The 12,792-nt window shown below is 40.2% G+C and overlaps 1 protein-coding gene across 7 annotated transcripts in view; it reads left to right on the top strand.

The window, feature by feature from the left end:
- PPP2R2C (protein phosphatase 2 regulatory subunit Bgamma) overlaps positions 1 to 12,792 on the top strand; it is a 162,647-nt gene that overhangs the window by 73,250 nt on the left and 76,605 nt on the right. Inside the window, exons 1-2 of one of the 7 annotated variants that reach the window (XM_068149525.1) lie at positions 4,101 to 4,135; positions 5,464 to 5,614. The exons of 4 other annotated variants lie outside the window; for them this stretch is intronic. In XM_068149525.1, coding sequence (XP_068005626.1) covers positions 5,566 to 5,614 — 49 coding nt within the window. In that variant the 5' untranslated portion in view covers positions 4,101 to 4,135; positions 5,464 to 5,565. Of the gene's footprint in view, positions 1 to 4,100; positions 4,136 to 5,463; positions 5,615 to 10,501; positions 10,615 to 12,792 lie in introns of those variants that run through there. 2 more of the 7 variants (XM_068149524.1, XM_068149526.1) reach the window with 2 other exon arrangements.

The raw sequence follows: 12,792 nt of genomic DNA, 5'->3' as shown, positions 1-12,792 counted from the left end.
AGTATTTTCAGAAATTCTGCAGTTTAAAGCACTGTAGCATTGTCCATACTAAAAAATCAGGCAGGCTCCAACAAGTCCTCTAAAAGGATGAAGATTGTCATTTGAAAAGAAAATAGGTAACTCATGACTGCTCACCACCTGGGCATTAATGCAGCCAATTACCACGGCCTGCCTTTCATATGTTGTTATGTTAGAGCAACAAAAGAGCCAATATTGTATTTTATGTGACCTTTCTAATGCTATATATACACACATAGATTTGTGTTATTTGTCTTTTTGATTCACCAAATGTTTCTTATTTGTGGCTCAAGGCATTTATTTATTGCAAGGCTTCGAGCTGTGGTAAGCAAGGTCATAGATTAAGAATTGATTTCCACAGTTGCTCTAGCATACAAACTAAATTTCTCTTGGTTGGTTATAAAAACTACAGCTGGGCATAAATTCAGCTCTTCAGCATTGTCTTGAAAATTAAGGTTAAAGCAAATGAGAAGCTACTCTGGAGTATGTATTGCATGCTTCATTTAGGCCTTCAGCTAAAACCTCAGGAAGGCAAATTGGTTTTACGCTGCAGGCTTCTGTGTCAAACCATGATAGTGCTGGAGGGTTTGTTTTATTTCACTACTTCTTCTTATTTATCTTCCTTTTTTTTTTTTGTTATTACTTTGTATCTCCCTTATTTTCTTTCTATTTCTGTACAGTTTTTGGCAAACCATATTTAGATCAACATGGCGATGAGTTCTTTGGTTTTGCTATATACTGCTAGAGCTATTGCTAATTATAGCAAGAATGTGGGTGTCAAAATGGAATATAATTACTCTTTGGGAATAGTCCTACTAGGAATAGAAGCATCCTGCTACTTTGCTTTGTCTCTAATGTGAAACCCAACACATTGCTGAACTGCAAGAAGATTTTGATCGTAAACTGGAAATTCACTAAAGTTAAGGAGGTACACTTTGGGAGTGTTTTAGAGGTGCTCTTTGTGGGTTGTGGCATTTGGTGGGTCTTTTTTAAGGTGTGCTTTGTATTGGTAATGATAGCAAAGCTACACTGTGTGCAGCAATCAATTTGTGTAAATGTCAAGGATGTAAAACTCTGATGAATCTTTGCTCAGTACACAAATTCCTGGCAACTGTATCATAAATTTTAAGTTACAGAAATTGACTTCTTGGACACATCTTTAAAGAAAATGTTTCTGGCCCCAGCCCTCTCTCTTTCTGAATTACCATACCTAGAGCAGAAATTAAAGTACACAGTATATTTTTTCAGGTCGTAATCAACATCATCTGGTGGCTTTACAAACATTAGCTTGGCCTCTACTCTTCTTGCACATGTCATTAGCAGAGGAACCAGACTGCAAAATTATTAGTTTTTACTAGGATGACAGCATTGTGCTTGCTTGGGAATTCTTGGTGTGCCATGCATAGTTCACACTGTACTTTATAGCACTGGCCCACAAGGAAAAGATCCTTGTGTCAAATGTTTTGTGGGAGTGTTATAGTAAAAATAGAGACTGAATTGCCAACCCTGTTGCTCAGTAGTGCATGAAATAACTTTCTTCACAGTGGTAAGAATTTCTGTGCAAAGAGAAACAATTGGAAGGCAAAGTACTGTGTGTGATGAGAACAGTAAAACAGTTTGGCAGGTAAAACAGGTAGGGAGTTATTTGAAAATAAAAGCTTCCTTAAGATGAAAAACGTGTAGAAAAGAAGTAACTCAGACATAGAAATCACTCTTTCCAATTCAGATGGATGTTTTGGAGGAAAGAAGTTGTGAAATTCACCTGGTTCTTCTTATTTGTATCCTCTCCCTGAACTGTATTTTGCAGGATTAGAATCATAGAATGGTTTGAGTTGGAAAGGATCTCCCAAGGTCATCTAGTCCTCCAGGGACATCCTCCACTAGATCAGGTTGCTTAGAGCCTTGTCAAGCCTGACATTGAATATCATCAGGGATGGGGCCTCAACTGCTTCCATGGGCAACCTGTTGCAGTGTTCCAACACTCTCTGGGTAAAGAAACTTGTTCCTAACATCCAGTCTAAATCTGCTCTTCTCTAAATTCAAACCATTGCCCCTCGCCCTATCCCTACAGGCTTTTGTAAACAGTCCCTCTCCATCCTTCTTGTAGGCTCCCTTCAGATGCAGGAAGCTGCTTCTAGGTCTCGAAAATACATGGGTCTCCTTTCAAGGCTGCACACATCAAATCATTTGCTAGCACTTTGATTTTGCAAAATCCTGAGTTGGAGCTTATTCTGAGGTATTGAAAACAGAGGATTTTGTTGACGTTTAAAAAGCCCATGTCTGTAGCCAACTGCCTTTTGACTTCGTTCAGATTACCATGTGGAAATACCCCAAATAAATGCAGCTTTGTGGTGAAATGAGGTGAATCTATTAAACTCAGACTTTCTCTGAATAATGAAACAGTCTCTCTGAAAGCCTTGTTAGGAAGGTTTTCTGATTATCAAGTCTGGTAGTCAGGAAGGCTTCTTGTTGGGGTATTACTGCAGAACTAACTCAAGCATGGTTATGCCTGACTGAATACAAGATTTCCACCTATTTCCCAAGTGTAGATTTCTTTTTTGAGAAACACTTAAATATGTATTAAGTATTCCACCACTGGTTACCCCCAGTGCTGTGGTTCCATTTCGGTGCTGCTGCATCATTTGCTTTACTTTGTGATTAAAAAGTTTTCACAGCCAGGGAACAGAACAATAGAAGGTCTCGTGCCCACCAACAGCCCCCTCATACACACACAAAGGTGCAGCTCTGAGTGAAATGCTATTAGAAGTGACATTCATACAGATACCAAGTTGGAAGAGACATCAAGCATGTAAGCAAGAACAATTAAGTGGTTTCAGACGGAATATATGTAGACTAATAAACTATTAAAAAAATACTTCATCTGTTTCTCTTCTTTTAACCTCAGTTTTCCATAATAATAGTGGCTTTCAAACTAGGCAACAAAGACTTTGGTTCCACTTAATGTCTCAGTAGCTTTGCACTGAAATGCTGGTATTTCACAATACTGATATCCTTATGCATTGACTGTCTTGGAATTTATTACCTTCTGCACTTACAGGTTTTGATAAAGGCACACAGACTTCATTTAGTTTATTACTCTCTGGCAAAATGAGACACTTTATGGATTTTTCCATAACACATTTTTGTTTACAGCTGGGTGAACACATTGTGCAACATGTTTAAGTAGATGTACAAGTAGATATTTATGCTGGGCATGTGATTTGCACCCCCTCCCCCCCCTCCAGATATGTAGGCATAAAGCCCAGATGAAAATGCATTGTTTAGTTTATAGACATTGTGCAATGTCCTTTGGTCAGCAGCTACTTTATACAAACACAGTTTCTGCATTCATCATAAAAGCCAGGGCTGGCATGAAGATCTGAGCAGAATGAGAAGATCTTTCCAAAGTGAAACTTGCAAGAAAAGTTCTTTCATTTGAAAGGCTGTGGTTGACTTTCTCAAAGTATGGCTATTTCCTCACCTGACCCATTTGTCCAGTGAAAATAGTAGCAAATCCTGTGACGGTAGAGCCTTTTTGATTGTGGGAATCCAATATTCATTGCTTTATGGCATTTGCTTTTATAAACAAGAACTACGGTTGTTAACGTTCTTGTGAGCTTCCTAAATCAGCATTTGGACCATACATTTTTCAGGTGTGACTATGCAGCCAGAGCTGATGCTATAACCACTCTGTCTTCCAGTTATTTATTTGGTAAGTATTGTTGTGTTTTTAAAATGTATGGATTCTTTACACCAAACAAAAATTTCCACAAAGGATACTTCATCACTAAAAACCAGCATTATGGATCCTGTCTTGGTCTTCAGTCCTTTGCAAATTGCGGTAGCATACCTTCTGAAAAACATGAATGCTGATTTAGAAGAACACCTTGAGTCAGTGGTGTGAGCTTAAGAAAAGGCATCAGCAGTGTGAGATGGCTCTACTACAATTTTCACTCCGTGGGAAGCCTGCTCAGTGTTTTGCAGTGCCATGCATGCTCTGTTACATGGTGTACGCCTGCACTGGCACGTCCAGCAGAAAAGCGACACAAACATGCAGATGCTGGGAGATGCTTGAAGATGTTGAAGAAGTAGAGGTCATCTGGTGTGAAACTTCTAGGTATGCCCTTATTTTTATCAACAAAATGGCATAGTACTTGAACTGTTGACTTTCTTTTGCTTGATGTCTGAATACAGATTTGTTTATAATATTTATTGCTTTCTTGATGATAGGAAGTTGAAGAAGGGGCTTGAATGAAAGATACAGGGCAGTTCATGTTAATACAGAGCTTTTGTCCCTTTTCCACCCTCTCAGTTAGCCTCAGTGACATGGGACAATTCCAATGCAGTCCTGATGACATGGAAAAGCAGAAGAGAAGGCTGCAGGTTTACAAATAAATAAATAATTATTGTTTCCTTGTTTGCAACTGGGAAGGAGACAGACAATGCATTGTTCCATGGCTAGCCTTAAGTTACTACTGGTTCCTGGACTGTGTTTTCTATATTCCATCATTCATGAATGTTATCATCATTTTCTCATCATGTTTTATGTTCCTGGCCTGTCAAAGTTCATTTATGGCAGAGGGATGCCTCTGTGCTCTTTTCAGATAGCTTTTGGTTTGTTTTAAAAATAATAAGACTGCAATTCTTACATGGGAGGATGAGTGGTGGACCTCATCCTTGCTCATTCTTGCTCATCATGGACATCTGATTTGTGACAGTTATTCACTTACTGCAAAGCTACTCCATGCTGTTCAATTGCTTTTGGTAGCTTTTCTTGCCACTTAAGGTACTGATATGTGGATGTTTCCTGACTCAGTAGTAGTGGGTTTTAAAATGAATTGAGAATTGTTTCTGTTCTATTCAAAAAGAGGTTGTAAAAGCTAGTCACACTGGAGCAGAGTGATAGAAAACCAGCTAGCTATTCAGGCTCAGTTTAGGGAAAAGTATCTTGCTGAACTGCTCTTTCTGCCTAAACTTAGTGACCCAAAGTGTAGTCTTAAGAAAGTGACCCCCCATGATCTGTGTGCTTTCAGTCTGTATTGATGTTTGCAACCTGACTAATTTGGCTCCACAGTACTCACAGCATGCCAGAGAAGACTAATCCTGCAGATGGGTAATAGATTGCTCCATATTGCCCAGTCCTGGGCCTGTCAGGCCATACGAATGAGTGCTGAAGCTTTCCCCCTCAATACAGTTCTGCAGCTTGGACTGATGCAGCCTCTTTATATGAGGTGGTGCATTTTGTACTGTGAATGGCAGTTGAATTTACAAGTACTAAGGATACCCACTGAAAACACTGTATTGATACAAGGATCTGAGATATTGGATGTAGAACCAGCGGACACATCTTAAAACAATTGGGAGCATAAGAAAGAAATCAAATGACTTCTCTGTTGTATAGCAGGATTGGATCAATGCCTTTGTTTTTATGTTTTTGTTTGAAAGATATCATCTGCTGGCTGCAGAGGGGGTGGATTCAGCTTCCTTCTGGAGCCTGAGCTTGTCACTTGAGGAAGATCTTGCTTTCTGCTGCATCCCAAAAGCAACATGGAAGGGGAGAGCATCTATGAGGTTGATTCTGGAGATGGACTAGGAGGTAAGGGTGCCTATAACTTATTTTTGTTTTCATCCCAGGTGGCTGGTTACAGAGAACCCCTTATGTCAATGGACCTTGGAAGCCACAAAACCCAAATGTGATAAAGATGTTTCCAATTAATTGATTGTATTATGTCACTTTGCAAACAGTGAATAAAAGTTTTTGAAACCCACTGTGTCCTGGAGGAGGTGGCGCACCGAGACACTGCACGCTCTAAATGTTGTCACTGGGAGTCTGAGATGTCCCATGGATTATACAAAGCTTAAGTACTTACAATAAAAGTAAAGGCATGTGAGCCCTTTCTCTGTTTGTTTCTCCTTTTCCTGTCTCATGTGGTAAATAAGCATTGCACAGACTGGTTTGTTTGCATATTTTAAGCTGAACTGCAGAAAATGGCATGAAATGGTGATGGCTCTGTCTTCTATGCTAGTGACCTATGTGTAAATGGAGACTTTTCACTCACATCAAATAAAGACTTCTTGTTCTTAGCTACTGATTCTACAGTTGTCCTATGGCAAATTAGCCAATGTCATTGCTGTTGTTGATCATTTTCTTAATGGGGTGAACAGCTTCTGGGAGGAGGTAGCATTACATGCTCTACAGGGCTGCTGATGTTTGCTTATTATGCAAGGGACCTGTGACAGTTTTTGGATAGATCCATCTGTTTCAAATTCCTGGTTATGCACAGCTTCTTCTGAGATTAATTAATCAAACACCTTTATTTTAGGTTGCAGAACTCATGTTAGAACTCAGAAGTCAAAATGTTATGGGAAGGAATGAGGTTCTACATTAGAATGGTGTAATAACACAGGACTTGGTGTGCTACTTGTCTGTCTGATGGTTAAGATGTTTTCTTCTGATTGGATTTGTAAGCAGGCAGATTGTTTTTTGTCTGAGTGTGTTGTGCTTGGGCTAAGAGTCTCTCTTTTGTGTTTGATACTTCTGTAACACTTCTCTTGCATCCTAGCTGTATTAGCAGCACTGTGTACTAGGAGAAACAGTTTCTACTGCCTTACCACTGAGTTCTTTTCTCAATAAGGAGTTGCTTTCAGACACTCAGTTGGGCTAACAGGCAGATGTGTATGCTTAACCAGTTTCATATATATATATATATATATATATAGAGAGAGAGAGAGAGAGAGAGAGAGAGACAAAATTAGCCTGATAGTTGAAGTTTTAAAATTCCTGATAATACTGTCTGTGTCACAGAGGCCACCCCTGCAGCCTCCCCCAACCCTTAACCATGCCACATAAACCCAGCACAGACTGAGGCAATATGCTGCTTCAAATGCATTCCCTACAGATGTGATGCAATTTGTAGAGGGTATTGGGTATTGTCATTCAGTAATTGTCTTTATTATCAATATCTTGGCTGCCTTGCAGTGCTCCTATAAGCAGTCACTAACTTGGACAATGCAGGCTTCAGTATATTTGGAGATGTTTATTTAGAAAATTCTAATCTTTCTCATTATTGAGTGATACAATTATTAATTGAAATTGGAGGTCAAACTCTATTATTGTTCTGCTTCCATGACTTGATTTGCTTCAAAATGGAATCCTGTTTGTTTTGACAAAGTGTCTGCAATGCCTACATCTATACACAGAATCAGTACTAGAACACACATTTTCCCTCGTTCCCTCTCCTGTATTTTAATAAGAACCTGAAGATTTACTGCTACACAAAAATATATCACAGGGAAGAGACTGGGAAGGGGTTAAGCAACTTTTGTGGTTCTGTTGCTTTGTTGATACTATGCCAGCTCTGCTTTTGACTTGATGCTTTCACTTGTAGATCTTGTTCAAGTCAAAAATCCTTCCTGCATGTTAGCAAGGCTGTGAGCCAGTTGCTATGGTATTCAGCTTTTTTTTTTTTTTAACCTTCTTTTTTTCCCCCCTCCTTTAACCAATCGACTTGCTTTTGTAGTGATTCAGCCCAGAATAAGAAATCGGTCACACAGGCTAGAGCTGTAATCAAAAGAGCAGCTATTGTTGGCTTGAAAATCTATAGGGGTTGGGGAAACAGCAGAATCTGAGTCTCAAGAAAACGTTTATCACAGCCTGTGTTTATGGTATATATTCTAATGTGTAACTCAATGCTGGTAATGGTGGTAACAGCAGCAGTCCTTTTTCAGGAGCGTGATAGAAATTGAATCACTGGACTGATTTCTCTGTGTTTTGTTTTCATCCCAAAGGCATCAGTAATTTCCAGCTAGAAATTACCAGGTATTTTTATTCTGTGGCCATGTTAGATTGGTTTTTCTTTTCTTTTTTTTTTGGTGTTTTTTACTAGTAAATGGTGGTATGTTTCTGACAGGATATTATTTGCACTCTGCTGCTTGTCTTCTCAATGTTGATGTTTCAGTTTATCTAAGCGGTGTTCCATAGTCTTCTGATTAGCCAATGTAGAAGGTTTTTGAAAATCCTAACAGTGCTGCAATGCTCCAAGAATAGAAGAAAGACAATGTAGGTAGGGTGAGGTGTGTTGTGACAGGTGAACTATCCAAAAAAAGTGGCTTCAGATTTCTGCAGGTCTTTGTAGGTTTTAACAAGCTTTTGACTGCTTGAAGGCAAGGTTGTTCTCCTACCAACCCTGTCTGCAACACTATCAGCAGGACAAGCGGAGGATACTGCTTTAAACACACACTCATGGGACAATCTCCCATGTTTTTCATAGTTTCATAGTTTCATTCAGGGTTGGAAGGGACCACAAGGATCATCTAGTTCCAACCCCCCTGCCGTGGGCAGGGACACCCTACACTAGATCAGGCTGGCCAGAGCCTCATCCAGCCTGGGCTTAAACACCCCCAGGGATGGGGCCTCGACCACCTCCCTGGACAACCCATTCTAGGGTCTCACCACTCTCATGGTGAAGAACCTCCTCCTCACATCTAGCCTGAATCTCCCCACCTCTAGCTTCATTCCATTCCCCCTAGTCCTATCACTACCTGAGATCCTGAGAAGTCCTTCCCCAGCCTTCCTGTAGGCCCCCTTCAGATACTGGAAGGCCACAATTAGGTCACCTCGGAGCCTTCTCTTCTGCAGACTGAACAGCCCCAACTCCTTCAGTCTGTCCTCATAGGAGAGGTGCTCCAGCCCTCTGATCACCCTTGTGGCCCTTCTCTGGACACCTTCCAGCACCTCCACGTCCCTCTTGTAATAGGGGCTCCAGAACCGGAGGCAGTACTCCAGGTGGGGTCTCACCAGGGCTGAGTAGAGGGGGAGGATCACCTCCCTCGACCTGCTGGCCACACTTCTCCTGATGCAGCCCAGGATCTGATTGGCTTTGCGGGCTGCAAGTGCACATTGAGAGCTCATGTTGAGCTTCTTGTCCACCAACACCCCCAAGTCTCTCTCCTCAGGGCTACTTTCCAGCCAGTCACTGTCCAGCCTGGATTTGTGCCTGGGATTGCCTCGACCCAGATGCAGGACCCTGCACTTGCTCTTATTGAACTTATTTTCAGTGAAAAGTCTGGATGGATCAAGAGATGTTGTTAGAGTTCATGTTTTTGGATGGCCACATTTAATACATGATGGTTCTTCACTGCTTATAGTCAGTCTTTGTAAGTAATAGTATACACCAGTCCCCTGCTGGCCTAAGTACTGGGGGTCTAGTGCTTTGGGAAATTGCAATACAGATATGATGGTCTACATACCTAGAGGACTTGCCCTATTTCTATCAAAAGAATAGTGGGCTTGCTCAGATTCACCATTTATTAAAAGTACAGCTTTTAATAGCACGGATATAAGTAGCAATAAAACTCTCTTTCATGAGTACAAGGCATGGAGATACATACACCTGAGTAACTAACCTGAATGGATTGCTGCTGTCTGGACAAATGCCTTCATAGAAAGGATTGCTTTCATACAACACTTTATCTTTCTGAATTTCAAAGCTCTGCAGATTTACATCTAAGCATGTGTAAATAAGCATTGAAAGAACAGATTGATTGTTTTTGTATTGTTACTCTACTCAGTACTTGCGTGTATTTGCTTTCCAAAGTATCGTCTAGGTACAAATCAAAATGCAGAATCTATTTCTACACGGATCCATGAGGTTTTTCTCTTTGCAGTACAGACCTGGGATGAGGGGCTGTTAACTTGGGCTGCTCAGCTTTGAATACCAATACTAGTATCAAATGGGTTCCTTAACTTCCTCTCCTTATGTTCTCAGGACAGGAATGAAGTTTATTACTCTGAAACAGAGCATTGGATTTGTATGCTTGTGTGAATTATACTTTTTTTTTCCTAACCACTTTTTCATTAGGACGATTCTACCTTTAAAAGGGAAAGAGCACCTGTTCTCTAGATCCTGGAGACTGCTTTTCTGTGCTCCTTTTAAATTTGACTGACTGAAGCAATTAATGCTTCTTAAAACTCTGCTCCAACAAGCATTCTGTTGAACTCTGTTGGTTTAGGGTAAACTGCTTCACCTGAATTGAATCCCTTCAACAGCTGTACCATGGATTTCACACAAAGGAGTTTGAAAGGTACTTAATAACTTCAATGACTTATTTCAGCACCTCCTTGGCAATTCTAAAAATAGCACCTATTTCTTTGGGATTAGGAGTATGAGAGAAAACTCTCCTGAGTTTCAGCTAATTGCACTAATGGAAGTCATTATAGGAACTAGAAAGATCTGTGCTGCAGTTTGTGACTTAGACTCTCGTGAGTCTGGGAATGTCCACTGAGGAAGTATTTTTCTGTTACTGAAAGTGATTGGGAGAACAAGGTACTTGCTTGCTTGCTTACAGGGTCAACAGATTTGTTCCTGCTTGAGAAATTATCCTTAGATGAGGAAAGTTTTCACTGTATTTTTTTTTGTCTCAAATTTCTTTGTTTTTTAGGGAAGGCTATAAGGAAGCTTGTGCGCAAGGCGGCTCTGGTGGCATCTAGAATCCTCAGATTTCCTTGACTGAATCCATCTGGGTTTAGCCCTATATATAGTAGACAAGCTGCACTGCTTGCACTGATAAATTATATCTTCCAAATGATAGACCAAGGTACAGTCATGTATGCTAACCGTTTTTGATCTCATTTGACTCTTGATTCTGTTGCTGTTTGGGTAGTTGTGACAGCATGGTTTGTCCCCATTGTTGTGGACTATCTTTTCATCAGTACCCTCAAAAAAATTAATTGAAAGAGACTGACTCTAGCATTAGATATTGCCAGCTCTTCAGTCTGCAGCTTGGTGGGAAACTTCCCCTCTCCTGAGAACTACAAACTTGCCTTCAGAGACAGGTAGACACTGGGACTGTTGGCAGCACAACTATATTTGGGTTTAGTAAAAAGCCCATGGAAAAGGAAAAAGTGAAAACCTAAACCAAAACTTCACCTCCTTGTTATATATTTTCATTTTACTCTGTGTGCTCAGCAATCGTAAGATGAAAGCAGATTATGTTCTAAGAAAGTATAGATTTTGCCTATAAAAATCCCAGCTGTATTATCCAAAGGAAAAATAGATCAATAAAGCACTACTCTAAATGATAGTTAATAGTTAGGTTTATTTGTGTGTGCTTTGGTATCTCAGCTGGCTGTTGGAATGAGCAAGCAATCTCAGTGCCAACTGGCCTGCTTTCTGAGGTCAGAAATTCTCTTTGCTTTTGTTTTAGATGGGAAAATCTGTCTCCTACCTGTGTCTTGTCTGAAGTATAGGAGAGATAATTTTGATAGCACAGAAGGTTACCAGTTTCAAAATGATTTTGGTAGTGATGTTGGGTCACATTTTGAAAACACTTTGGTAACCAGTAGAGTATATTGCTCTGCTTGGATTGTCCGTGACACGTAAGCATTAAGTCTGCTTAAGCATTTTCTGAAGTTGTCTTGTTTGATCATGACAATAGTTAGATATTAATTCCATTGCACAGGGGATATTAAAGTTCTGATTTTTTTACATGGTTTAGATATTGAATTTGAACACTTTAAAGCTATCTTGGCTGAAGATTGGGAGAGTGCTACCTGCGTGTGTCTTCTCTGTTCCTTCATGCTGAGCTTTATCCTTTTCCTTATTTTGGTGCTGGGCCCAGATACAAAACCTTCCAGAGGCTTTTCCCTAATGTACAAAGTGCTTGGGGAAGCATCTGGGATATGAAATACATGGCTGCAAGCTCAGATTGGCAGGCACATTTGTACCCCTGTGAATGGCCAGATCTTGCTAAGGGAGATCCTGTACCACCCATCGCCTAAATCATTGGGTGACCATAATAAAGTGTGTGGTTCATGTGCAATTTGAGAGTGGCTTGTGGCTTTGAAGTTACTACATAACATCTGTTTTCTGTGGACTGGCAAAAGAATATTAGATTTAAAGAATGAATGTTACTGCTGTTCAGCCTTGCAGAGCTGGTCTACAGATGGTTCTTCTTTTCCATATAATTCTTTTAAAATATATGTACTTGCTGAGGGGTTAATGAAAGGTTCCTATAATTCTCCTCTTTAATTAGTACATTACAATAAATAATTGAAGAATACATCTGTCTTTACAATTGATAGCAACAGGTCACATCTTTGGCACACAGATAATGGGTAATTTTCTGTGTGTGTATCATTAGTCAAGCAGGAAGAGAAGCACATCTCTGCTGGGTTGTGATACTGTTTATGGTGACATTCAACTGGTCTGTAGTGGTCTGGGAGCTTCCCGTTCTTGTCCACCACCACTGTTTTGTGCTAAGTCTTTGTATCTAATCAGCATTTGGCAGGTCAAAGGATTTGGGTGAGGTAGATAAATTTTCTTTGTTCAAGGAAATTCTGGTATTATTTAATGGCAGGCTTAGCTTATGAAGGATTGTGCTCCTCTCTTTACAACTTTTAACAAAACTCTTGCTGCTAGAAAGATAATTTCTGAACAGAAAAGGTCTTGAGAGAGATTCCTCTACAAGACACATTGGAAATATAGGGGAGCTGGCAAAGAAGATTAAAGTTAAACATTACAAGGCCCTGGAGTTTAATGCCAACTGTGAATGTGCTGGGTGTGGGCAGGCTGTCCTCCAGCTCCTGATACAGGAGTGAAGAGAGGAGGCTTCAGGCTCTCCTTAACCACACCATGCAGCAATACTGGGGCTGTTGTGGAATGACAGATTTCTGTTAGGAAGAAACCCCTATCTTTAGCATTTTACTACTGATATAATGCTAAAATCCAGTTAATAAATGAAAAGGATTTAATAGTCACTAATTGTAGAAGTCAG

Source organism: Melanerpes formicivorus, unplaced genomic scaffold, assembly GCF_026170545.1.
Source record: "Melanerpes formicivorus ecotype bairdi unplaced genomic scaffold, bMelFor1.0.p_v2 SCAF_18, whole genome shotgun sequence".
In the NCBI taxonomy this organism is placed as follows: Eukaryota; Metazoa; Chordata; class Aves; order Piciformes; family Picidae; genus Melanerpes; species Melanerpes formicivorus.
Note: the sequence above shows the minus strand (reverse complement) of the source record. Positions and strands in the feature narration are given on the sequence as shown.